Source organism: Sinocyclocheilus grahami, unplaced genomic scaffold, assembly GCF_001515645.1.
Source record: "Sinocyclocheilus grahami isolate Dianchi unplaced genomic scaffold, SAMN03320097.WGS_v1.1 scaffold289.1, whole genome shotgun sequence".
Taxonomy (NCBI): Eukaryota; Metazoa; Chordata; class Actinopteri; order Cypriniformes; family Cyprinidae; genus Sinocyclocheilus; species Sinocyclocheilus grahami.
In genome coordinates this window covers 1,205,284-1,232,852 of record NW_015505468.1, presented here as the reverse complement: position 1 = coordinate 1,232,852, position 27,569 = coordinate 1,205,284, and the positions used below count along the sequence as shown (strand labels likewise).

General features: G+C 37.1%; 1 protein-coding gene and 1 long non-coding RNA gene across 2 annotated transcripts in view; both read left to right on the top strand.

Moving 5' to 3' along the window:
• The window catches only part of LOC107600675 (fidgetin), a 73,113-nt gene extending 56,547 nt beyond the window's left edge, over window positions 1–16,566 (top strand). The window contains exon 2 of the mRNA XM_016292633.1: window positions 13,922–16,566. Within this exon, the coding sequence (XP_016148119.1) occupies window positions 13,930–16,143 (2,214 nt within the window). The 5' untranslated portion in view covers window positions 13,922–13,929 and the 3' untranslated portion in view covers window positions 16,144–16,566. The remainder of the gene's footprint in view (window positions 1–13,921) is intronic.
• Window positions 10,022–27,569, top strand: part of LOC107600676 (uncharacterized) — a 17,942-nt gene continuing 394 nt past the window's right edge. Inside the window, exons 1-2 of the long non-coding RNA XR_001610828.1 lie at window positions 10,022–10,032; window positions 12,006–12,014. This is a non-coding gene — a long non-coding RNA (uncharacterized lncRNA). The remainder of the gene's footprint in view (window positions 10,033–12,005; window positions 12,015–27,569) is intronic.

Sequence of the window (27,569 nt, the reverse complement as noted above, 5' to 3'; positions counted from 1 at the left end):
CACGACCGCAGCCGCGACCGCTTCCGCGGTAAACTAAGCTTCTTTTTAATTCGTTTAACAAAACTCAAATTGAATTCAGCTTGAACACACTTTCCTGTTTATCCCAACAAATGGCCAAGCAAAGCGCACGACACTGACAAGGTACGCGATACAGTACGAGACCAAACGCCATTTGATGATTTGCCTGAAAATTAAGTGTTCAATTGGAGTTTTAATTGCATTCTGAAGTCCTTGAAAGATAAAATGATTGATTATTTGATGACTATCTTTGTAGATTAACTTTTTTATTATTAATATTTACAGAATCACAATTTTTGATTTTTTATATTATTATTATATATATATATATTTTTACTTTCGCTTAGTTTTTTGTGTGATTATTGTTTTACTCTTGTTAAAAAAGCCTAACCAGGGACTGGGGCTGCAAATTAGCCTTTAGCTAGAAGCCTGTATGTGGAGCATCGGCTGCTTGAAATTGTAGCAATATTATACTGCATTGTCCCTGTTAAATAAACTAATAAATAAATAAAAGCAGCACTGTTTAATTCTGTTTTATGCATGAATTTCATTGCATGGAAGTTAAGCATTAAACTGTAGTTTTAGTCACAGTCTGGAGCCTTTGAAAGATAAAATGATTGAATTGACTTTATCTTCGTGGATTTGATTTAATTTTATTATTTATTCTTTCATGGTTTGGCTTGAAGCTCCTTGCCAAATATTTTATGCATTTTATTTACAGTATCACTCTAACTGATGCAGAGTTTTATAAATGAATTTTGAAAATGCATTGCCTTATTTAAAGATTTGCATGTAGTTTTAGTCGCAGCCTGGAGCCCTCGAATGATAAAATGATTGTTTTGACTTCATCTTTGTGAATTCATTCACTAATTCTCACCTATATATTGTATCAGAAAGCGTGCAGGATGAATTTCCCACATGATGAACGGCGTGGAACTTGCCGGATTGATTGAAATGGCGTGCGGCATCTGCGCTGAAATCCAGGCCGCGTGTCTCGTTTCCTGGAGCGTGCGAGAGAAGAGACGAGTCTACCGTATCAGTTGAACAGCCAGACGCTTTGAGAGGCATAATCGCTGTTTACCGGATTGAAATGATTACAGCTCTGTCACAGTCCACGCCATCGGCGCTTCGTCTTCACTCAGAATAGAAGCGTGAATATTACGCTGATTTACAAAGAGTGGCCTTGTCTGTGGAAATTGACTGCTTGACTGACAAGCCAACTACATTAAAGATAAGTACACAGTGTAAATTTCTCCACAGCTCTGGCAGGTAGGCTTGGATTTGGGCCTTTGGTTTCCCAGCAGTTTGTCTGTATGGGAAACAAGTGGCAGGCGGTGTTGTTTGGTGGCTGTTGTAAGTGCTTTGGCAGTCGGCGTTGAAAGCCTCTGAGAGCATCAGGCTACAGACGGAAAGTAAAGCTGCTTCATGCTAACGCTGACATTGATACAATAGCAGATGGTACATTAGACAGAAATTATCACATTATCCGCCTCCAGTTTCTTCAGTGTGGCTTCGCTTCGCCGCCGCGCATATGCAAGACTTGCAAACATATTGACGGATTGACCACTTCAGGTTGTTGGTGTGTTAGTGTGGTCAACCGCGCCAACTGTTTCTGTGTGAAAGACTCTTTGAGAGAAGGTTATGGAAAGGCAGAGTTGTGTTGTCAATGTGATAGGCCGATATATCGGCTGATATTCGGGCAGTTTTAGGTTATCGCGTCATTCAATAACTGTTCATTTGGCAGATCGTTACCTAAACAATTTCTGTAGTCGAGTGATTTCCATTTTTACATCTCATTTGCTGTCATTTGAAATATATTTTGTGTATCTGAGTATATATTAATGTGTGTGTGATATATAGTACATTATTTATATATAACAAAATAGTTTTATTAATATTAAAAATGTATTATATTTCACACATATTAATATATTAACCAGTATTCATGTCCACTTTGCCATGTGTTACCGAAACATAATTTCTGTATTCAACTTACTCAAATTATTGATTTGTAAATCTCCTTTGCCATCATTTAAAATGTATTATGTGTGAGTATATATTTTATTTATATAAATAAAAATAACAATAATAAATAATTATAATAATGTTGTATTTTTTTTTGTTGGATAATATTTTATTTAAATAACAACAACAATAATAGTAGTTTTATAATCGTATATATACAGTATACGATATACCATATACTTTATACCAAGAGGGTTAAGGCAGTGCTGGAAAATAATGGTGGGCGCACAAAATATTGACACTTTGGGCCCAATTTGGAAATAAAAATAATTTATTGTATATCACGCACGTATGTATATTAAATGACGGTCATGTATGTCGTCATGTATTATTAATTTTAAATAATTTAAAGTGTATTTTTTTTATATATTTTAGTTATTTCTAATAATACTAATAATAACAATACTATATTTTGTGTTTGTGTATTTATTTATTTGTTTATATAAAATAATGTATTGTATGTTACAAACATATCAATATATTAATCAATAGTCACGCCCACTTTCTAATCTCTGTGTTCAAGTTTTTTTTTTTTTTTTTTTTTTTTTTTTTTTTTTTTTTTTTATTGCCATCCTTTAAAATGTATATTCTGTGTGTATGCATTCTAAATAAATAAATATTTTTTTCCCCATAAATTAAGCTTAAGCATTTCAGTTCAGTTTTTTCAGCATCCTGACCAATGGCAACATGACAACACTTGCTCAAACCAATAGCCTGATTTGGGGGGCAGGACTTTGTGTTTGGCTGACCAATGGCAGATGGGAGGACTGTTTGAGCAAATGTTTAGTTTTGCATTTTTATTTAGTGATGCTGGTGATAGTAATGACAGACTTTTAGAGATGTTAATGTTTAGTGGATATTTCAGTCTGAAATCATGCATCTTTTGAAATGGGTGCGTCACATGAATGCTCACCGAATAGGTCTGATTTTCTGATTTCAGAATGTTTTTGAATGTTTACAGTTGGTCTTACTGACGTTGTTCTCATAAAGCTGTCGTTGAGTAAAAGGTCTGTTGCTGTTTTCAGCTCTAGGAGTTTGGAGTCAGATACACAAATCTATGGAGATCTGCAGAAGAGCGGTCAGTCTGAAAATGTAAACAGACATGCTGGAAAAAGCCTGAAGGCCTGAGTGTCAGTGGGAATGAGAATTCAGCTGCACTGCTGAAAGACGAAAAAAGGGTTTTGTGCTTTAGCTATTCAGTCCCAGCACAAGGCTCAGTGTGACAACATTCTCTTTAAAGCAGCTTGAATGAGGTGAAATGCTTTCAGCATTAACACGCACTTAGTTTTCAGCAGCCTGGCTCTCATAAAAGAGACGCCTGCACAGTGAACGCTACAATACAGCAGTCAGTGTGATGTGATATTACCCTCTCAAATCTATTAATTTGTTCAAAAAAATCAACAATGCAGATTATTTTTTTATTTATAATATATAATATTTTTAATATAAAAAAAAAATATATATTAATATTTTTTGTGGGCTTAAAAATGTTTATTGTAGTAAAGAAAGAGATATGTTATGTTACGTTATGTTAGTTTATATAATATAACCAAAATGCAGGAAGTCTTTTTGTTGTCATGTGACAAGAAAACTCTAAACATTTATTTATTTATTTACCTACCTACTTTTGTGACAAGGCAAGGTAAATGTCATGTTTTCAAAGCAAATAACTCAAGTAAACCTATTTGTCTGTAATTCTGGATATTGTAATAAAGAAATAAATATTTATTTAGATTTTATATGGTATAACCAAAATGCGGGAATGACAAGTATTTTATTAATTTAAAGGCAAGGTAAATGTAATGTTTTCTAAGGATGTAACTCAAAAAAACAATTATACTTGTGATGTGTATTGAAGGTCTTAGGAAAATATTTGTATTAATACTTGATGGATATGCCACCTGACATTTTTAGAGTTGTTAAATTAAATATTTGGTATAAGTGCTTTTAATTGACATGAATGCGAAAATAGCATTTCCAAGAACTTGACAATTATTAATAATTAATAAAAAAATTTGTAACATTTTCTGGTTGTCATTGTCTCAGACATGGCTGTTTGTCATTGACCCAGTAATTTCCCTGTCATGTCTCTGCTCTCACTCCTACAATTAACCAAATCACTAAATGATGGACTTCAGTGTCTGACATGTATTTAAGAATAACTAATTGATTAATTGTGTTTAGACGGTTTGATTAAATTAGAGCACCCAGAAGGTAGTGTGAGTCTGCAGGTGTTACTTCATTTGATGATGTTCCTCATTAACTGATTAGCAAAGACTGTGTGTGGAAACTAAGACAGTGTGTTAGAGCTATATCTATCTATCTGTCTGTCTGTCTGTCTGTCCATCCATCCATCCTGCTAATGTTTATCTATCTATCCATCTATCTATCTATCGTGCTAATGTTTGTCTATCTATCTATCGTTCTATCTATCTGTCCGTCTGTCCGTCTGTCCGTCCGTCCGTCCGTCCGTCCGTCCGTCCGTCCGTCCGTCCGTCTGTCCGGCCGGCCGGCTAATGTTTATCCATCCATCTATCTATCTATCGATCTATCTATCGTGCTAATGTTTGTCTATCGTTCTATCGTTCTATCCATCTATCTATCTATCGTGCTAATGTTTGTCTATCGTTCTATCATTCTATCCATCTATCTATCTATCGTGCTAATGTTTGTCTATCTTTCTATCGTGCTAATGTTTGTCTATCTTTCTATCGTGCTAATGTTTGTTTATCGTTCTATCGTGCTAATGTTTCTTTATCGTTCTATCTATCTATCTATCTATCTATCTATCGTTCTATCGTGCTAATGTTTGTTTATCATTCTATCTATCTATCTATCGTTCTATCTCTATCTATCTATCTATCTGTCTATCTCTATCTATCTATCATTCTGTCTATCTCTATCTATCTATCATTCTGTCGTTCTATCTATCTATCGCTCTATGTATCATTCAAATGTTCTATCTATCTATCTATCTATCTATCTATCTATCTATCTATCTATCTATCTATCTATCTATCTATCTATCTATCTATCATTTTATCTATTGGTCTATCATTCTGTTGTTCAATCTGTCTATCTTTCTATCTATCCTTCTGTCTATTATGATCTTTCAATCATTATATTGTTCTATCCATCTATCTATTGTTCTCTATCTATATTTGGACCGATTGATTCATGAACTTTAATTACTACTCACAATGTTGCTTAATTTTGTTTTCTCAAAATCTTTGCTAATATCATAAATAAATGCTCAGTATGTCGTCCAGCCCAACTGGAAATGCAACCATAAAAAAAAAAGAACACCTCCATCAGTGTCCTCCTCCACCGTGGTCAGGAAAATCATGTGCTCCACGGCAGTTAGAGGGCCTTGACTAAATTTCTTGAGTAAATTAGGAGCTAAACGATGACCTCTGCTCTCCGGCAGCATTTGAACGAGGACGACATGGATTTTCAAATTACCTTTTAAGTTGATATGTAAGATGAATTGCCGTAATGATTTCTGGTAGCGATTGAATTAGAAGCACATCCCAGACTTGCTCCAAAAGAGGAGAAAGGGAAAAGGTGTGCGTGCGAGAGAGATCAGTGGAGCGCTGAAACAAAAACACGAGCTTGTTTTTATTTATAAATGTAATTAATGTGTGTCCACACTATTTGCACGCTTGTCATATAGAGTCCTCTGTTTGAGGCACATGAAAGCAAGAGGCTCTCATAATTGTGTTTACATCCGCAGATAAAAATCCCTGGGCTGTAATGATCAGTAATTATAAATATTTTCCCGGGTTTTACAGGCCGCAGCCACATCCATTGTGAGGCAGTGGAAGCAGGTTGCATGGCTTAATTATGGCATTGCACAAGACTAAATGTAGCAGTCTGTGCGCGGCAGGCTAAACACTTCCACTGGCATAATCACACTCCGAGCTGACTTTAAAGAGCTCATTACTGTTAGCTTTCTAAAGAGCGCTTTATTAAACACAGTTACCTAATAAGCATCTTTGGTGGTGCAAATTGCCCAAAATGGTAATGAGTCTGATTAGGCCACGTTTCAGTTATGACAGCTTCCTCCTAGGGCATCCGCATTCATCCACCCGCACCAAACACCAGAGTGAGAACCGGCGAAAACAGGCCTTTAATACCACAGAATTCTGCAGGAAACGATTGCATGTCGACGCTAGGAAAGTGCTTGAGTATATTTTAGTGGCTTTGTAGTGGTTTATTTATTCATCATTGGTTTATTTTCAAACGTTTTATGAAAATTGTGGTTGGTTATAGTGACATTTTGGGCAGTACCTTGCAGTCTGATTGGTTAAAATTGGGACAGCAATGACTAAACAGTATTTAATTAAGGATGAATTAACAACTTGACACAGCATCTCAGTGGTGTAAGATGCTGAAAAAAAAAACAGCAAGGCATCATGCAATCTGATGCATATATAAAAAAAAAAAAATTTGACAAATTTGATAACATTAATATTAATATTTTTTACCTAAAGTACAATCTAAATTAAACTAATTACAGTGTAATTTCGAAATTTGAAACAAAACAGAATGGTCTGACTTTAGTTTTGTGAAACTATACTACATAAAACATCTGCACAAAACAAACAGCAGACGGGCTGAATGAGACGCAAATTCACTCTCTGACAGCAGGTGGCGCTTATGGAACAGCGGAAATACAGCGTTTCCTTGGTTATCGTGGTCAACAAAACAGAACTCTACTTTAATATGCATTATACAGAGGCAAGATGAAGGAAAATACTGTCAAAATTTTTCTAAAGATAGTCAGTGCCCCTCAGAGATACATTCATATAACCCCAAAATGACCAAACTGCACATCTCTAGTCGATACACACACACACACCGGGACACACATCTCCGCCACCTCATAGCTTCCTTTCAGCAGCACAGTAATGAATTGAGAATGGTGCGAGCGGCTGTCCAATTTACGCACTGGGAAATTGGACAGACAGAGCACAAGCTCGCCGCTGTTTGCTTAAAATCGGCCGAGGCTAGCCAGATTAATAGATCCGAAAAAGGTCAGCTTCTCTGTCTCATTGGCCATGATCACAGTGTCTGAAATTACACACTGCAGTGTATTGCCGTGCGTTCGCTTCCGCTCCCCCCTCGCCATCCAAACTCAGTGTGTTGATCAGTCGCAGAACTAACAGAGCCATTAGACGAGCACAGATGATCAGTAATTACTGTCAGGTTTCAGCTTGTGATAGGTGAGAAAGTATGGTGGATGGTAATGGTTGGATGTTCAGAAGAGAAAGTTGACTTATCTTTTTGAAATTTAGCTCGTTGTGTTTGTGTGATAATGGAATTTGTACAAAGCACGTAATTATAAATGACTGGTTTCTACTTCTGCTTTCTGCTTTTTATCATAAAAAAATTAAACCAATTTCTTTCAAATCAAACATGGACAAAAAAACTTGACACAGACGGAGTTGAATAAAAGTCAGTTGTGGTTTCTAGTTTTGAATTTAATGGCTGTAATATGTCTGAATGGCTAATAATTCATTGCACTCCACATTGTTGTCAACACAAACCTTATTTCATTTTGCTTTAAATGAACCCATATTTATTGTATTTTGGGTCATATTTTCTTTGACGGTGTAATTTTGTTCATCATTTTGAGGATGTCTATGTTTGACAAGCTTCTACTGAGTGTCAGTGTTATTTTATTAACAGTAAGATACTGTTATTATTTTTATAAATTATATTATATTATATATATTATTACCTTTTTTATTTTTATATTTTGCATTTTAATTTCAATTTAGTTAATTTTCAATTTCTTTAAAAAAAAAATCATTTCAATTTTTGTACTTTTGTTGTGTTTTTGTAATTGTTTTACTAGTTTTTCCTTTAAACGTCTATATAGTTTTTATTTCAGTTTTAGTTATTTTAGTATCAAGTTAAACTAAAATAAGAAATGTCACCAGTTGAAGTTTTTTTTACATTTTTAACATTTATTTTATTTCAAGAAATCCTTTCAAGATTTTTTTTTATTATTTTTTTATTTTATTTTATTTTTTTTTAGTTTTAGTTAAATGTAACAATCCCGCTGAGTTCCAAATTAATTTCCTCAAATGTTAGATGTGGTCTGTTGGCGTCAACAAATGATATGTGAAGTGTTTTCTCCACACTACAACATTTGATTTCATTTACTTTCCATAACTGTGCGTTTTGTATTTTATTCTATGCATTTAACATCGTTTTTCCTTGCTATCTGTGACATTCCGAAAAGACCTGCGACCCACCCAGCACTAGACCATGAGCAAAATATTCAATGCACCTTAAGAATATCTCGTCTAATAAAGTCCAGCTTGCGATCAATCAGTCTTGCCGGCTTTTGTTTGGCATCTCACCCAAATGAGTGACAATGGTCAGCGTAATCTAAGATTTTCCAGGCGTAAAGTAGGCCAGCAGACAGTGGTGAATTAAACAAAAGGGGGTTTTGTGAGAAGTCAATCAGTGGAAATTGAGCTTTGGGGCCTCAGGCTGGCTCCAAACATCCCTTTAATACAAATACAAGTAATTATATGACTATTCAGATTACATAGAGAAGAATTACTGCTTCTTAGGGCTGACGTTTGCTCTGTTCCTAAATCTGCTGAACTGCCATGCTGTCTTCTAAGATAGCATCCTAACTAACTGGAACCTCACAAGTCAATGATTTGGTGCACCCTACATAGACAACTCTATGCATAATACAATTTTTAAGCACATTTTTTTAATCAAATGTATATTTATTACGTGTGTATATACGTATTCATTTATTAACATTAGTTAATGCATTATTTATTAGTTGTTTATTGTTTGTTCATGCGAATTCACAATGCATTAATGCCTACCAATGTTATTATTCTTTACTAAAACTATGAAAATGTTTTTTGCTAATTGAAATGAAGCTTAAATAAAGCGAAATATAAATATTAGATATAAATCTTAAATTAAAAGAAATGCTGCCTTAGCAACTACCTCAAATAATTTTAATTTGAAATCTGAGGGCTCTCTGGCCCTCCCATAGACAGCAAGGTAACTACCACGTTCAAGGTCCAGAAAAGTACCAAGATGATCGACAAAGTAGTCCGAAGTTACGAAGCCACGAGAATACTTTTTTGCGCAAAGAAAACGACTTTATTCCACATTTCAGTCTCTACTGCGTCACTTGTGGACGCACGTTCACGACAGTATCATGACGCGAGCCATGACGTGAACGTACATCCACAAGTGACACAGTAGAGACGAAAATGTGGAATAAAGTCGTTATTTTTGTTTTCTTTGCGCAAAAAAGTATTCTCGTGGCTTCGTAACTTCGGACTACTTTGTCGATCATCTTGGTACTTTTCTGGACCTTGAGCGTGGTAGTTACCTTGCTGTCTATGGGAGGGTCAGAGAGCCCTCAGATTTCATCAAAAATATCTTAAATTGTGTTCCGAAGATGAACAAAGGTCTTACGGGTTTCGAACAGCACGAGGGTGAGTAATTTTCATTTTTGGGTGAAGTAACCCTTTAAGGTCTTATGAATTATAGCATAATATGGTAAACTATGCTTTGGGCACATTGTTGATCAGATTGCTAGTCGGCATGTTCCCTAAGAAGTTAGTAAACTCACCGATGACAGATTAGAAAGGCTTGAGTGACACTTTTAATCCTTTAGTAGTGATAAGGATGTGTTTTTTGTGTTATTTATGTTTGTGTCACAGCGCTAACTGAAACTTGAGCACAGCGTGGACTGGAATGAAGCTGATGATTTAGTGAAGTATAAATTCAGACTACACATGATTCATTTTCTGCTTCTCTCTCTACCTCTCGTTTTCCTCCTCCATGGTTCAGTTATAATCCTCAAATCTTTCTCAAACGGTGTCATTGCACAAAGCTCCCAATTTAGGTTTGAACAAGCTATGGGGACGACACTGTCTGAAGGGTCAAAGTAAGCATATTGAATAAAAATAGAAAATAAGTATTTTGCACATACATAAGGTGAGTACTCAAATTCAAAGTGTCCAGAGCGACTCGCTATTCCCCTGTAAAATAAATCTCTGATGTCTCATTTCCAACTGCTTTATTCTTGTTGAGAAAGGTTTTATTTTTGTAATGGCTCGGTAATAGTGACTGGGAGTGAATTTGTTCTTTTGTTTGAGTGTGGTACGTTTCATAAAACCCATCAAACCGCGAGACGAGCGCATTGTTTGAAATCTCTCTGTGTGCGCAGCGGAGGATTTCAACCTCTTGAAATGTCTTACTTTGTTGTAGAGCAAGTTAACACCCACATTCCTCACAAAGACCAGCCTGTGAGAGGAGCCATATATAAATATATATATATATATATATATATATTCCAAAGTGGAACATGAAAGAAGAGTAATGAATGCATTAACAAGTGGATGTACAGAGGCAGGGAGATAGCCGAACCTCTGAATTCCCAAGGTAATAATCGCCGGCACTGCAGCCGTATGCTTTTTAGCACGATAAAAAAATGAATAGCTTGTCCTCGGATGATGGCAAATATGCATCCAGTGTTTAATAGGTTATTAAAGGAGAACAATCAATATTTACAAGCAGATATTTGTATTAACAATACTATAATCTGATATGAAAATTATTATTGCAAGTGTATTTTATACATACACAGTCAAAATGCATGTCAGTGAATGTTTAATATTTTTAGTTAACCAGACATTTGTCTTATACAGTAGTAAACACACTGAAAAAAATGTAGGATTTACTATTTTTACTCAGAAGTTGCTAGTAAATTTAACAAATAATTACAAAGAAATGACAAGTGACCAGGGTTATACTAAAACTAAAGGTATTATAATTAACTAAAACCAAAACCACAAAGACTATTTTTTGATACTTGAAATAAAAGAGACATTTCAGTTTTAAAAAAATAATAAATAAATTCAGCATCAGCAAGTTGGCAAGGCAACATTTCTCATTTTAATTCAGTTTAACTTTATGTACTAATACAACTGAAACCAAAATAAATTAATAATAGACATAAAAAACAACTACTAAAAGCCACAAAATTACTAAAATTGAAATGAAAACAGAAAATATAAAAATAAAAACTCAATTCAAAATATTACTAGAAGCTAATACAGTGTCTCTATTATACTGCTAATAACACTGTAACAAGTTGAACTAAACGTGAAATTTAGAAGTAGAAAGACTGAAGTAGTATTTTCTCGTAAAAAGTAATCTAATAATCTTTGATTTATTTACCTATTCGAAAAATTACTTTTTACAGGGTTTTTTTTTTCTTTTCTTTGTTTTCTTTAATGCAAAGCAACAAAAAGCAGCTAACCGCAGTGTAAAGTGAAATTTGTCTGCACAGTTAAATGCATGAGGATCTGTTGAAAAAATGAGTTTTTATTTGGATGTCAGATGTCACTTGCACCGGCATAATTGCACCAAATAATTTTATTTTTCACATTTGCATGCAGCAATTTTGCACTTACAAATGCTCACACTAGAGACCTGCTTTTGGAAATTGATTAAGGGAAAGTCTGGCTCTGATAATGAAATGTATTTATTGCTAGCAAGTCTTACATAGGCGTTACATTGCTTATCAGTTGATAATCGTACTAGAATGACATCTGTCTAGATTTGCGGCGCTGTTTTATCCCTGGGCTTTATTAATGGGCTTGCTGGCATGTCTGCCATGTTCTTGCCAGCTTTCTTTGTCTTCAGCCTTTCTTAGTCATTAACTCGCGGGCTTGACAGCCTTGCCAGCCAAAGCAGCGATCCCTTTGACTAAAACCTTGTAAATTAACACAATTAGCTCAGCATCATCCTACTAATTAGCTGTGTGTGTGTGTGTGTGTTGTCGGACTAGGCTGCTGGGGGATTCAGGCAAAGGAAAACCACATGCCCATTTTCTATTGTGGAGAAAGTGCTCTGATACACACACAATACACTGATGGGGTAACAAAGGGGTTTTATTTATAGAGATGTAGTGAGTAGACATCCCAGACTCTGCAAATACAAGTAGGGCTAGGTGATATTATGTTATATATTTGTGATATTTTGCTGGCGATGCAAAATTAAGTAATATTGCAATGCAGTGACTTCAGTGCCCTTTTAATTTGCTCATTAAGTGACTGAAAGACTGTGTAATTAGACTAGTTTCACGATCCTTTGTGTCCTTAAAAAGATTTCAACATAAGTAGTGAAAACAGCATTTGAGTTGGCAAGCTTGATTCATTTCCATAAACCTGTTCAAAGTGTCCGTTTTCATGAAGTAAAATTATTAATTTGTGTCATTGCTAAAAATGTTCACAGACGCTGCGTTTTTCTTATATTAAAATGTTCTATTAAAAATGTGTGCATATTTTGCTTGCATTTACAAATGTTATTAATTAGCTGAATGTATATCGATCAGATATATCGTTTATGATGCACACACTACAAGGAGTGATCATCTGTTTATATCATGTTTTGAGAGGTATGTTGAGTTTTTAAATACCCAATTGCCGTTGAATACAGGAAAAGGTGCAGTCTTTAGGCAATTTGACAGGCTTTAGAAATAGGCACATGGCTAAAAGCTTATAAACAGTGTCGTTTTCTGTGACATCTTCTTTCTTCTTTGTGCCGTGAATAGTGTTTGTGAGTGCCTAGGCCCAGTAAGCTCAGATAAGCGGGCGGTGTGAGCACAATAACATGCCTGCTGGACACTACGGCCGAACACTGTTGTCATCAGAAGTCTAGCTACAGACGGCTAGAGTGTGTGTGCGACCACCCCCGTCATCCAGTCGGCTCTTGAGTAAATGTCTCTTTGATAATCCCATGCTGTGTCTAAGATGACAGCGTATGTAACTGCTTGTGTTTGCAGATGGAGTTTGAGATTAAACTTGATGGTGGCTTTTGAGCCCTGGAGCCAATAAAAGACAGAAGCTGTGGAGAGAAAAGACAGTGAGAAGGAGAGAGGCAGAACCCAGAGCGTCAGAGTAAAAGGAAGAGAGAGAAAGGGGAGCATTAGAGCGAACGAGAGGGAGGGAGGCAGGCATGCTTTTCCCCCTTTCCAGTTCCTTGTGTTCCGGGAGGCGGGCGGCAGACAGAAAGCTGTTGTAATTCATGCCGTGCTGTGAGTTTGTGTGATGAAAGCAGTAGAGCGCTGCCTGGGAGATTGCTTTGCTGCACTCCTCCAAGCAGATTTGAAACTGTCTGGGACTGCTTTAGATGAGAGTTGGATTATAGAGTGACCTGCAATGTCTGTGTCACTCGGCTGTGTGCAGGGTGCATTATACTGTGCTAACCAGGTGTTGGAGGCCCAAATCTGCACTGTTCCTGCGATACCAACTGTAAGCAGTGCCTGCGATGTGAAGCCAGGGCTCTCTGGGAGTTGGATGGGGGAAAATGGAAATCATATTTTACTCTTGTTGTTGCCGTATGTGTGTATTTTGTTTCTTTTCAATAGCAGTCGCTTATTGGGTCATTGATTCCGACGTGTCAAAAAAAGAAAACCTTGAAAACCCCAGTGGTCGACCAATGTGTTTTTAATGACAAGCACTGATTTCTGTATAACACTGATTTTTCACAATATTTAATCACAGTTCTCTAAAATTATTTGAAAATAATTTAAATAAAATGATATGCATGAAAAATGTCTTTAAACATTATGTAATTAACATCTGCAAACCATAACTTTGCAAAACGTTAAAAAAAACAAAATAAAACCATATTTGGCTCAATTCACAAAAAAAATTTACTACCCATCAACACTAAGCCACATGACCACTTCCGTTACAATCATAGTTATCAGCTAAATTTCAGCCATATCAGATGAATCATCATGGCAGATCTATCAGTCTCTATTCATGAGTGCAAATTTCTCACACCTGCTTGTTTTTGTTTGTTGATTGCTTAGGCTTAAAGATGCAGTGGACCCCAGAGCATGTGCAGTGGGCAGAGCAACATTTCGACATCTCATCCACAACACGTTCCCCCGCACATAAAGCAGAGGCATACCGTGGACACCTGCAGAGGACCTACCAGTATGCCTGGGCCAATGACGATATATCAGCACTGACGGCCTCCAACCTTCTGAAGAAATATGCAGAGAAGTATTCTGGTATCCTGGAGGGTCCCAGTGAGCGGGCGCTCCTGTGCTCGTACTCCGAGAGCGCCCCAGGACTCTTAAATGGACGCAAGTCAGAGAGCGAAGCATGGCAGGAGGGGATCTACCCAATGAGCTGTGCTGCAGATGTGGTTTTTGTAAGTAAGACTGGCATGACACCTGCCCTGCCTCCTCCAGATGTGGCTGCAAGTGTTGGCAGCTCCTCGGGGGTGGCAAATAGCTTGAGTGAGCCCAGCTACTCCAGCAGTAACTGCGGGAATCATGCGTCTACTGCACTGCACTCGGGGATCCCCTCTCAGGAATTCGTTAGCAGTTACAATGGCTCGTACTTGCATTCCACTTACAGTGGTGGGCAAAGCACACCAGCTCTCCCGTCCCCACATCCCTCACCTTTGCACAGCGCTGGGCTCCTTCAGCCTCCACCCCCGCCACCTCCTACCCTAGTGCCCAGCTATAATGCAAGTTCCCCCAATCTCTCCAGTTACAATTACCCTCCAGCAGGTTATCCCCCACAGACTGCTGTTGCCCCAGGCTACAGCCCAGGAGGAGCACCCCCTCCCTCAGCTTACTTGCCCTCAGGCATTGCTGCCCCCACACCCCTACCCCCTTCCACCCTTCCCGGTTACTCCTACCAGTCCCACAACCATGCACCAATTGCACCAACACCTTTGAATGGCAGCTCGGCCAACACACTGAAAAGAAAAGCATTTTACATGACGGGCCAGGGAGATATGGAATCCAGTTATGGAAGTTTCAACTACAGCCAGCAGCGTTCTGCTCAAAGCCCCATGTACAGAATGCCAGACAATAGTCTTGTTGACTCAACCAGAGGGAATGGATTCGACAGGAACGCTGACACATCATCTTTGGCATTTAAGCCCACAAAGCAGTCAATGCCACTGGATCAGCAGCGGAAATTCGGCAGCCAGTCCAGCAGGGCACTAACCCCTCCTTCTTACGGATCCTCCAAAGGTTCCTTGGGATCCCTGCGCTCAGGCCAGTCATTTGGAAAGTTTGGTTCCCCTGTTTTGAGTGACCACGGTGACGACAGCAGACAGCATCATCCCCATTCCATTGGCACGGCCACTTCATCCAGCCACCCTGCTGAGGAGCAGTTAAAAAATAGCGATGCTAGTTTGGTAGAGATAGTCACTACTGAGATTCTGCAGCAGACACCCCCTGTTGACTGGAGTGACATTGCTGGACTGGAGATGGCAAAAGCCACCATCAAGGATGAGGTCCTGTGGCCTATTCTGAGGCCAGACATGTTCAGCGGTATGGCAACATTACCTCGCAGCATCCTTCTATTTGGACCTCAGGGCACGGGCCGGACTCTGCTTGGCCGGTGTATGGCCAGTCAGCTTGGCGCAGCTTTCCTCCTCCTTAGTGGCTCTGCTCTGGTCACAAAATGGCTTGGAGAGGGCGAGAAGATCGTCCAGGCCTCATTCCTTATTGCTCGTTGCCGGCAGCCTTCGGTGGTTTTCATCAGCGATATAGATCTGCTGTTGTCTGCCCAGTTGAGCGAAGAAAGTCCAGTGAACCGAATCAAGAGTGAACTCCTCCTCCAGCTCGATGGAGTTCTGAGCTCACCAGAGGAACATGTTCTAGTAGTATGTTCCACCAGCAAACCTGAAGAGATTGATGAGTCTCTACGAAGGTACTTTGTAAAGCGGTTGCTCGTCCCCTTACCGGATGCCGCCGCACGACACCAGATAATCAGCCAGCTGCTCTCACAGCACAACTACTGCCTCAGCGACAAAGAGGTTGCGCTGCTTGTTCAGCGGACAGACGGCTTCTCCGGTTTGGATGTGGTCCGACTTTGCCAGGAGGCCATGGTTGGTCCTCTCCATGGCATGTCCAGCGCAGACCTTTCCGGAATGATGCCAGGTCACATGAGACCGGTGTCATACCAAGACTTTGAGAATGTGTTCTGCAAAATCCAACCCAGCATATCACAGAAAGAACTCGATACATACACTGAATGGAATAAGATGTTTGGTTGTAGTCAGTAAAGAGTGAGGGCGTAATGAAATCTGAGGGGTGACCTCCTTTACTCTAAGAGGGGTTACAATTCAGAATTATTTGCGTGACACATGCAGTTAAACAGTGTGGTTATTACAAATGTAGATGACCCCTAAGGAAGAACCTGAAGGACGGTCAGATACAGTTGAATGATGCATGGCTGTACTTAAGTCAAGGTCTGGCCCTTTGCACATAATCCAGACAGAGAAATACTGTTTTCTGGGCTCAGTACTGCAGACGCAGAGCTCCACTTACCGAGGAACTCTGTAAGTGAGGACGAACTTCTTTGTGTGTAAATATCATTCTGCTGTTTTTGAGATTTTGTTGCTATGAAGTGCCTGAAGTGGTGCTTTATTGATTTGGATTTAGATTTGTTTGCCTCACCATCTACATTGGTGGCATGTGCTAATATAGAGAGCTTTAACATGAAACAAAATCAGACATGTTCTGCTTTTCGTTCCTTTCCTTGTTTTTGACACTTCTCTCAAAAGAACAACAGTATTCCTCAATCAAGTCTGACCTGTAGACCCCAGGAAGGGCAGGAGAAGGTCCATGTTGTACTTTGAATCCGGATCCTAATTTATGAAAGTCATTTGTGTTTGATTTTCTTCAAAAACTCAGGAAAGTGATTGTGATTTGTACAGTACCTCAAAAAAAGATTATGCGATAGCACTACATACTGCTGACTACATTGGGTTTGGTTTCTAATTTGCTTCTTCTAAAACTCTAGGTTTACCTCAACCAATTAAAAAATGAAAAGGATATGACTATGAATGTAACCAGAACATTTCTGGGTTGTTTGGAAGAAAAATTTGGGGAGTTTCTTTTTCTTCTGTTATATTCTTCTTGTTCTTTCTAAACTATGTTTAAATTCCATTGTGGACATTGCTTTAAGTTTCGAAAGCAGAATTGTGTGCCAGTATTGACTACAGCACCTGTTCCTCCCTGCATAGCACAGTTCAGACTCTACAACGAATGCTCGAGTCAGAGACTATCTTTTGTGTAGATGAGGTTCGTCCGAAACCAGGTCAATACCAGAGTATGCAGTGGATGTCAACATTTGCGTGTTTGTCCTCCTCTCTGCAGAATAGAGTTGGGGTGAACCACAACTTTACAAAGAGGCTACCAGATTCTTGAAGTGGAAATATTTTCACATTCTTCGTAACAGTTACGTATGGTTCGTTTTTGTTTCCGACTCTGTCCTGCTGCTGTGTGGTGTTGGTGTAAAGATATCTGAAGGATCACGTGTACCCTGCATTCTGTTCTACCTCAGTTTAGCACTATTTTCTCTGCAACTAGAACAGAAAGATGAGAGCTTGGTGTCTTCAACCTCTTTAGGTTTGCTCTGCTCTGAAGCCTCCATTAAGAATAAGCTGCCTTTTTTCAAAAAAAAAAGAAAGAAAGAAAGAAACAACAAACGTTTGTCTCACACTACCTGTGCAGTTCTTCTGCTTTGAGTGCCCAGATGACTCTAAACACCCCTTTGTGTAAACACACACACACACATATTATTGATGGGGTCTTTTTGGGGCCACTTACTGGGGCCACGTTGCCTAAAGCCAGAAATGTACTCTACGCAAGTATGCAAGTGCTTATAGCAACGCAGGTTAGAAGATTGCTAGTGTTGTTGCTTTCCAAAATGCGTCAGACTACAATTCATAATGTAATGCAAGTGGCACTAAAGTAGGCATTACTTTTTCCACATTCATGCTGCGTCCCAGTTTGCATAATATTTGTCCTAAATAGTGTTCGAAATTAGAATTACTGTGTCCCAAATCATAGTATGTTGAAATGAGTATTCCAAAGGTGCCCGTATGATTCCATGCACACTTTAACGGTTAATATTGCCCACAACTCAACCCATCAATTAGAATGTTATCCACATTATTACGTAACATTGTGAACTTTTGTAAAGCATTTGGTCATTAACTTTTAAATGCATTATTATGCAAACAGACTGGCAGATCAACATGCTGCTTCATTTCTCTCCAATATGGTAGGAAATTAATTTAATTGCAGTGTGGAGGATGTTAACTGTGATAAGATGATTGACAGGGCAGTTTAAGCGGTGATGGGATACACATAACCAAGCAACAGAGTGGTCTGTTAAAGATGCATTTATGATGTTGTATGTCCCAAAGAGTACATACTTTTAGGGCTTAGTAAATGGCAGCAAATTGGGATGCAGCATCAAGACAACTACTATAATGGCGGCACAACAGTTTATTTAGAGAATCTTGCTGAGCAAGTCAGTCAAACTTTATATATTTATGTTTGTACACCCAGTTTCCTGGTGTAGAAATTTGAAGGAAACCCTATCGCCCCTTTGAGTATGGAGGTATGTTACTTCCACAATATTGCAAGTACTTGCAACATGCTCTTGCAGTACTTCAAATAAGCTTCTGTATTTGTATACTTGCATACAGTATGTTTCTAGCCCAAGGTAGCACAGGATGTTGGTAAGCGTAAGAGGAAACCTTATGTTTGAATGTATTTTTTTTTTGTTTCTTGCTATGTTTACTTTCTCTGATCATTTGAGTCAGCTTTTTTGTCTAGCACTAGAGAGTTGAAGCAATGTGTCCCTCAGTCAGTATCTCTCTTTTTCTCTGCCTTTATATCATGTGTCTCAAACGTTGGAAGGATGCACACTCTGTTTTCAACCTTAGTTGCCACTATAGTGTAGTTTGACACCATTTTAAGGTGCTTATTTAGCAGTTGGAGGCATCATTCCTCCAATACATGTGTATATATATTACATATCCTTGGAAGAAATATCTGCTTTTTTGGCAGACATCCAGTCTTTTCAGTAGCTGTGAGACACCACTTACTTCACAATGTTCGTAAAGTGATATGTACATCCAAAGGACTACGATTTCTAGCCTTGTTTTGTCGTCTAAAGTTGAAACTTTTTTTTTTTCTTAAGTGGTATTTTCATTCTGCTTTCTTGTTTTTGTTTTGTGTTGTTTTGAAGAAAAGTTACTATTGTTCAACTTGTCAAATGCACTTTTTATGTTTTGTGTTAAAGCCTATCCCACTTAATTGTCCTCCCTCAAAACCAAAGCGAACAAAGCTATTTAAGATCAAAAACTGATCCGAATCGCTGAAGATTTGAATTCATCCACACTTTTAGGGAAATGTATATGGGACTTCACATTGATTAAACCTGTGATATCCACAAAGTATAGATCTCAGTTTTGTTGACAATGATCATACTCTGGATTTCAAAGCCAAATAGCATTGATGAACAAATCTCACATTGACCCTGAAAATAAAAATGATCTTTTAGTGCTACCGCTGGTGTTGTTTTTGTAGGGCTAATGTCCTTGAACAAAACAGATTACTAAATTTTATTTTTGAAAGCTCTTTGTAATTTCTTAAAGGAATGTTCTTGACCGCATTAGTAGCATAATATCAATTAGTACTAGGGATGCACCGATATGAAAATTTTGGCTGATACCGATAACCGATTATTCTTTATTTTTAAAAGCCGATAACCGATATGTTGGCCGATAAATCTATATCCAAATTGTTATATACTTTTTGAGAGCTGATATATCGTGCATCCCTAATTAGTACAGAAAATATTTTTGGGCACGTCACTCCTTTTAACATAAACCATGGTCACTGTAACATTTACAATCATTTACAAGAACAAAGGGCCAGTTATTTTTGTTTCAACATTACAGCCAATATTATAGCCATTACTTGTTAACATAAGACTAGTTTGATTTAAAATAATTTACTAACTTTGTCATGACATTGAGGTTGAAAAATTGGATACAGCTTTAACAATGTACAGTAAAGCCTATAACTCACAGGAATTATCATGATATTCAGACATTCATCCACTAGAAAAGTATTCTCACTTCAGAAAGGTTAATTTAAACAAATTTACAGCCTTGTGCTGCATAATTCATGTAAGTGCTTTAACAAAAATGCTTTTAAACCCTCCAGAACTCTTGACCTGTTTACTTCCATTGCAAGTGTTGCTATAACTATGAATTTTGATTGGTTTTGTTTTTTTTAAACTGAGGGATTCGTCCAAACTATTTTCAGTGGTAATCAATATTATGATGTCAATAGAGCTTAAAATAACTCTCCACTATTTTTGAAAATAGGCTCATTTTCCAACTCTCCTAGAGTTAAACAGTTGAGTTTTACCGTTTTCGAATCCATTCAGCCGATCTCCGGGTCTGGCGGTAGCACTTTTAGCTGTAGCTTAGCATAGATCATTGAATCTGATTAGACCGTTAGCATCTCGCTCAAAAATGACCAAAGAGTTTCTATATTTTTCCTATTTAAAAATTGACTCTTCTGTAGTTATATTGTGTACTAAGACCAACGAAAAATGAAAAGTTGCGATTTTCTATGATATTATGCAGGGCCTGAAAATAGTCCCCAACTAGGTAACTTCCAATAAGCCTATTTTCAGGTGCTGCGTAGTATAATTGCGCCTGCTGCACCCATGGTACAGGGTATATCATCCCTATCGGCCTAGAAAATCCCAACTTTTCATTTTCCGTTGGTCTTAGTACACGATGTAATTACAGAAGAGTCAAGTTTTAAATAGGAAAAATATAGAAACTCTTTGGTCATTTTTGAGCGAGATGCTAACGGTCTAATCAGATTCAATGATCTATGCTAAGCTACAGCTAAAAGTGCTACCGCCAGACCCGGAGATCGAATGAATGGATTTGAAAACGGTAAAACTCAACTGTTTAACTCTAGGGGAGTTGGAAAATGAGCCTATTTTCAAAAATAGTGGAGTGTTCCTTTAACTTGTATTTAACCGGAACCTTCCTTTAATTGATTGCAAAGGAAATGTGGGAACATCCAAAAAGTACAAAGTTTTAAAGCACATCTCCTGTATAGGTATTAATACAAAAAAAATGATCACTTGATTTAGTTTTTTCTGTATTAATTTGCTTCAGCGCTATTGTTGATGGTTGTTTCTTTTAAGTGTCACCAGTGTTTGTTTTTCAACCATTAGTCTTTACGACCATTTCTACCTCATTGCTACATATTGACATGTAGTACCTATGTTCTGTCTTTTTTGAATGTCACACATTTGTATAAAAGAAAATAAAAAAAGAAAAATGTCAAAAAAAAATTTAAAAGAACAAAAAATAGAAAAGGCTTGTTCTTTAACTTGAGCAGTCTACCTCAGAAAGACTGTCTGTCCGTACACTGAGCAGTGGAGTAGCTGCACATACTGAAAAGACACATTAGGCAGAGACGATGCACACTGAACTTGACGATTCGTTATGCCGCCATGATCTGGGATATTGTGGACTGTATAGGTCCTCTCCAAGGTCTCTACATGCAATGTTTTCCTTTCATTTTTCAATTGAAGTAAATCACTTTCCCCCCTTTGTGAACTGTAGTGTGCATGTGGATGTGTGTGCGTGCACTTATGAAGTGTGTAAGTGTGCATTTTTATATATGAAAATTCTATATGAAATGTAGGTACATTTCATATACCATATTTGTACATTAGATACACTTGCACATTTGTGTACTTAATGTACATTTGTTATTAGTGTAACATTTTGAAAAGCTCCACATACATGTTAATGTGTGTATGTACAATATTGCCATAATTACATTCAACGTAAATGTATTTTCATGTATGCATAGGGACAAAGGACAATAAAAGATCATTCAAATGCTTTTGAAACGTCGTGTTTTATTTTTCTTTCTGTTGCATTCCAGATGCATCACATTTTAGTTCAAATCTCTCTATGAGTCTCTCAGTGTTTTCGCTTTCTGTATTGAATTTAAATGACATGGTAAATGGAAATATATATTTGAGAGAGACCTATACACTGCACAATATATCAAACTTTTTTTTTTATGTGAACTTCCTTTTGTAAAAAAAAAAATTAAAATTCTATAAAATCAAATCATAACTGGGCACCAGCATAGACATCCAGTAATGACAATTTTTACATTGATTTATGTTTGTCTATCATTTTGTTTGGAAATGCACAGTCATTATCATGCATGGATTTACAAATTTAGAAATGCTGATGGATATTTTTCAGGAGCCAGCCAATAAAATCAAATCTAATATCTGTACGAAACTATTAACCCCCTCAAACTGTAGGAAACTGTAATATTTCTCAATCAGCTGCAAATACAGCTTGAATTATTAATGGATGTTTGAATCATTTTAGGATGTTTTTTCTGTAAAGCTGCTTTGAAACCATGTATTGTGAAAAGCACTCTACACATTTTAATTCTTTATTTTTTCCATCCTGTTTGCAACATTCAATACATAAATTTTGCCATTTATATATGTACTCTGAATTGGTATACATGATATGATAGAACCCAAACTGTTGTTATTTTATCTTAAGTTCCCTTACTAGTCCGTTAGGGTTAGCCTTTGGAAAATAAAAAAAAATTGATTTTGAATTAATTTATTGTAAAAGACTGTTTGAACTGATTCATGGAAATTATTTTTGCGACATATTGAAACTTGAAAATCATCACAATGTTTAACTGTGCAATGTTGCTAAATGTTATATAATAAGCAAAATCCTTGTGAATTTATTGACTATTCATTGTATTGCCCAGTCCATGTACACTGAGACTTTAGAAAGGGCCTGAAGGTGTTCTTTGTTAAAGTTTTTACAACGCAATCCATTTAAAAGGCTGCACACTTTTGCATTAAACTAAAGCTTTTAAAGCACAATACCTGGAGTTTAAGCAGCACATTTCAAGCCTGCACGCCTTAAAATGAGTCGTCCTGATGCTACCCAGTAATTACGCTTCTGAAAGATGACCATTAGCATCCGTTTCCAAAACCATTTGCTGCATTTCTTAAATACAGTTTCCATTGTTTGTGATATTTCATTATTCTTCATTTTGAATAAGACAGGCTGTTTCATTTGTAAAGAGCTGTGTGTCATTACCATGGCTGTACATGTTAAAATACTCTCTCTTAATGGATGCAATTCAACAGGGCCCTCCACAGAAACGCAGGGAATGTGCTAGCAACGAGGAGACGAGAAGTATTTTTTATTGAGGTGATCATATTTGTAATTTATGTCTTAAATACAGAAAGAAGGTGAGCGTCACATGCAGTTTGTGCTTATGGCTTCTTCGTGGGAAGATAAATTAACACAAACGCCTTCAGAATCGGACACTAACGGGAGAAACATTGTAATTTCTTTCTCATTTGACTGTACATTTCCATTTTATTTCAAATACCTGGAAGGTTGCCTCAGTGTTCATTAAAATGCAATTAATTCTGCAACTCTGCTGTTGAGAGCATGGTGTCTACAAGTCTCTTTTACTTTGATATAGGTCACAGTGTGGCAGCCAATACCGGCTAGTGTTGCCGAGTCATGCATCGACTGATGTTGGCTTCTAATCAGGAGGCTTTAGCATCATCAAAAGTCTCTGGTCACTTTTTATTTCCTTAAGCTCGTCCTTAATGTCACAGCTCAGGTATCACACATTTGTATTGCTCAGCACTGTGTGCATTACTTTTAGTGCTTTATATTTTATGTATTCATATGATTAGGCTAAGGAACATGTCCAATAGAAATGAATTCATACCTCTAAGGCAAGACAACACAGGTGAACAGGGTAAAACATTTTTTTTTTTGTAGTACAAATTTCTTAAATTTAATATGCATAATTTTCCAGAGCAGAAATGTAAAGACAAGTTCAAAATCAGAATCAGAATGAGTTTTATTGCCAGGTATGTTTACACATATGAGGAATTTGTTTTCGTGACAGAAGCTTCCACAGTGTAACAGAATGACAGTGACAGAACAAAAACACAGATAATAAAAAATAAAAATAGAACAAGTAAATAAGGAATAAAAATATATAAATTGGCAATTGTGTGTGCAGGTATATTACAATAGACAGTTTTTTTTTGTATGTACAGGTACTGTATATTATGTGCAAATTTGAGGTGTAGGCTGAAGTATGAGTGTTAGATAAATAAGTGTGTATGAGTGAATAAATAGTGTGTGTTCCACGGTTATTGTCAAAATTCTTGCTGCTTTTTATCATATCTATCTATCTATATATATATATATATATATATATATATATATATATATATCACAGAGGGGGTTTTGGATCACTTTTTCGCTCCATAAATCAGAAAATAATGTCAAATGTCAGGAAGAAAAAGAAAGAATAATTTTAGGAATAAAATGTATAAAATCAGGCAAATTATGCATAAAAAAACCTTCTGTAAAAATATTCAGAATATAGATTGGAATAAAACTATAAAGTTTGATGTAAGTACAGTATGTGCTAATGAAGATGAGAGAAACTAATTTTGAGGGGGAAAAAAACGTTTAAAGAAATGTGTTATAATTTAAATCTACAGGCAAATAGATCAAATGCAATAAAATACACAAAAGTGTATTTTACACAAAAGTACAGTACACAAAAGTGTATTTTACACAAAAGTACAATACACAAAAGTGTATTTTGGATGTTTTCTGTAACAACATGTTATGAAAAGCCAAATAATCCAAAGTCTCAAAATTGAACAGTGCATTGCAATAAAATACACAAAAGTGTATTTTACACAAAAGTACAATACACAAAAGTGTATTTTGGATGTTTTCTGTAACAACATGTTATGAAAAGCCAAATAATCCAAAGTCTCAAAATTGAACAGTGCAAGAAAAATGGTATAACAATGTCTTGCCTTAAATTATTAAACCAACTTCAAGGTAATGACCTCCTTTTTTATTATTTTTTATTTTTTTAAAGCTCTACATCTAAATTATTTGGTAAGTAGCCTGTAAAACTACATGATTTTATCCATTACTTTTTGTCTTTTGAAATGAATACAGGTTTTGTTTAGCATATCGTCATACTACTACTATTGCTGCCATATGTACTGTACACTGTGCATAATATGCCAATTCTCTATGCATGAAATACCTACTACATTTGCTAAAATGTGTAGTCTACACAAAAGAACATACTGTTACATACATACTTTTTATATACATACATACTTTCATGTCCTGTTTGGCAACTTCAAGGTAACAACTGTGATTTATGTTCTCTTTCTTAACTCATTTACACCAACTGCATGCAGTTTTGTGACTTTGGAGCCCCCTACAGTTGTATTAATTGTGGAATTAACTGTAGTAAATAGGCTATATCACTGTCGTAATTACAGTGGATCGCTGTACCAAAGCTTCTTTAACCCCCTTAACTGTCACTCACATTTTTGAACATAGACGTGAAAGTGCACTATCCAAACTTACATTTATTATTCATGACTGAATAAATTGTGTAACATGATTTCGATGTACCATTTTCATGGGAAAGCAATGTCTGATTTTAAAATGGTTTTCAAAGGATGAATTTTGAGATTTTAAGTTTTTAATTGATATATAATTTCTGATGATTTCAAAGGTCAGAATTTAATTGTAATATAGTGAAGTAAACCACAGAGGGGATGGGTGACAGTTAAGAGGTTAAGGCAAGTCTCCTGTACCGGGAAGGAGACCAGAAGCTATTTTTGAATGGATGTCAATAGAAGACAGGCTTCACTACACTGAATAAACTGCTTTTATGGGAAAACAGCATTTAATGAATTGACAATCTTCTACATGCAGGGCTGTTTCTAGCCAATTTGACGCCCTAGGCGAAATCCCTATTGCCCCCCCCCATTATATATTTCTATATATAATTATATAAATTTTTATATTTTTTTTATTATAAATATATAATTCTTTTCAGACACCAGTTGCTTGTCACATTCAAATTAGTTGTCATAGTAACGACACTAATTTGTGGAGATTCAGTGCATTGAGTTCCACAAATCTGAATGCATTATTTGTAAATTGACTGTTAAGATAAACATTTTGCACAATTTAGTATCTGTAATATCCACTCTTTATCACAACCCTGCTAAAAGTGCCAGTACGTGCGCTCATTGGCGCCCCTTCAGCTTGTGGTCCCCTAGGCGACCGCCTAGCTCGCCTATGCCTAGAAACGGCCCTGTCTACATGTTTGCCATTAAACGTTTTGAATGAATCTATTTTTAGACTTTACACTGAAAAATGCTGTTTTATAAAAAGTCACGGATAATTTTGCAACAGGTAGAGTTCAGTTTCGCAGGACTTACCATTAATTTCTATGCACCTTATTTTTTGCGTAAGAGCAGGCGTGGCCATTTGTAGTGTCTTGATTCTGGTGTCATTAGCTTCAAGCTATTTTTAGCTATTTAATTCCTTGATATTGCAAACTGGTGTGTCTTACCATATTATTTTAATGTATTATCTTAATTATGAACACACTGGTTTGTAGTGCAAACAGTTTTACCATTTACTGCACTTGTTATTCTTCTCCTTATTTCCCCACAGCGGCTAATGAACTGGAAGTCTCGCACATTTTTTGCGGAATTTCGTACCCGGTCACCAAACTTACTCCCAGAACAGATGTATGGAGGGGAGCGCGAGAAAGAAACAGAAGCCATGCAATCATTAAACTGATATTTCAAGGTGCTTTGTCCGGGGTTCCCTTTGCTGTAGTCCTTGCAGAAAAGGGGGTTTCCAGCGGTTGCTGATTGGCTGGAAGTTCAGTCTTGGGAAGCCAGTGGTTGGGCGTTGGCTGATTACGCGTAGTTGTGGTTGAAGTTGAAGTTTTAGATGGCACTCGAGGTCAGACTCGGAGACACGGCGTTAGGCAGAACTTAACTCGGAACACGAAACTCTCAACGGAAAAGAAAAGAAACTAAATTAAAGAAACAGAAGTAAAGTTTGACGAGACTAGGTGGCGTTTATCCTCATGGTTTTTGAGGAGCTGGTGTGTAAGCCAGAGCACACTCAAAAGCTAAAAAAAAGCATTATGTATTAATTAGTAATTAATCATTACTAAATGATTAGTTGCTCACAAGTCCTTTTAGTGTCATTTAGGTGCATGGAAAGGCAGTTTCTCTTCCATTCTGTGGATGAGGACATGTTCTGTGAAGACCAGAGGTTAAAAGGTCTGTAAGGAATCTCAGTCTGTTCTTTGTCGTCGAGGTGGGGGGAAAAGTAAAGCCAAAGAGCTTGTGACCGTGATTACTATCACTGGTTCAAATGTGATGGTCATGCTGTGCATCTCTTTGACCATTTAATCTTGATTACTTGCCCCCAAAATTGACACTCCCCTTGGAATTGTCAATAAGTGTTCTTTTGTTTAAATGCTGTGAGCTACTCAAAGCTGCTAGTTGGTTCAGGCTTGTGTCGCCAGGATCTGATTTACGAACATCCTGTGTCTTGGGCATCTGTGGAATTTGGCTCCTCGTGTTTCAACTATGTTCTTGATCAAATCTTAAATTGTCTGATTCGGTCTGATACCCTACACATCCCCCCTTCGATCGGCGATGTGTTGAGCTGAAGACATCGGCGAGCGCTGGAGAAACAAAGGCAGAAGAAGC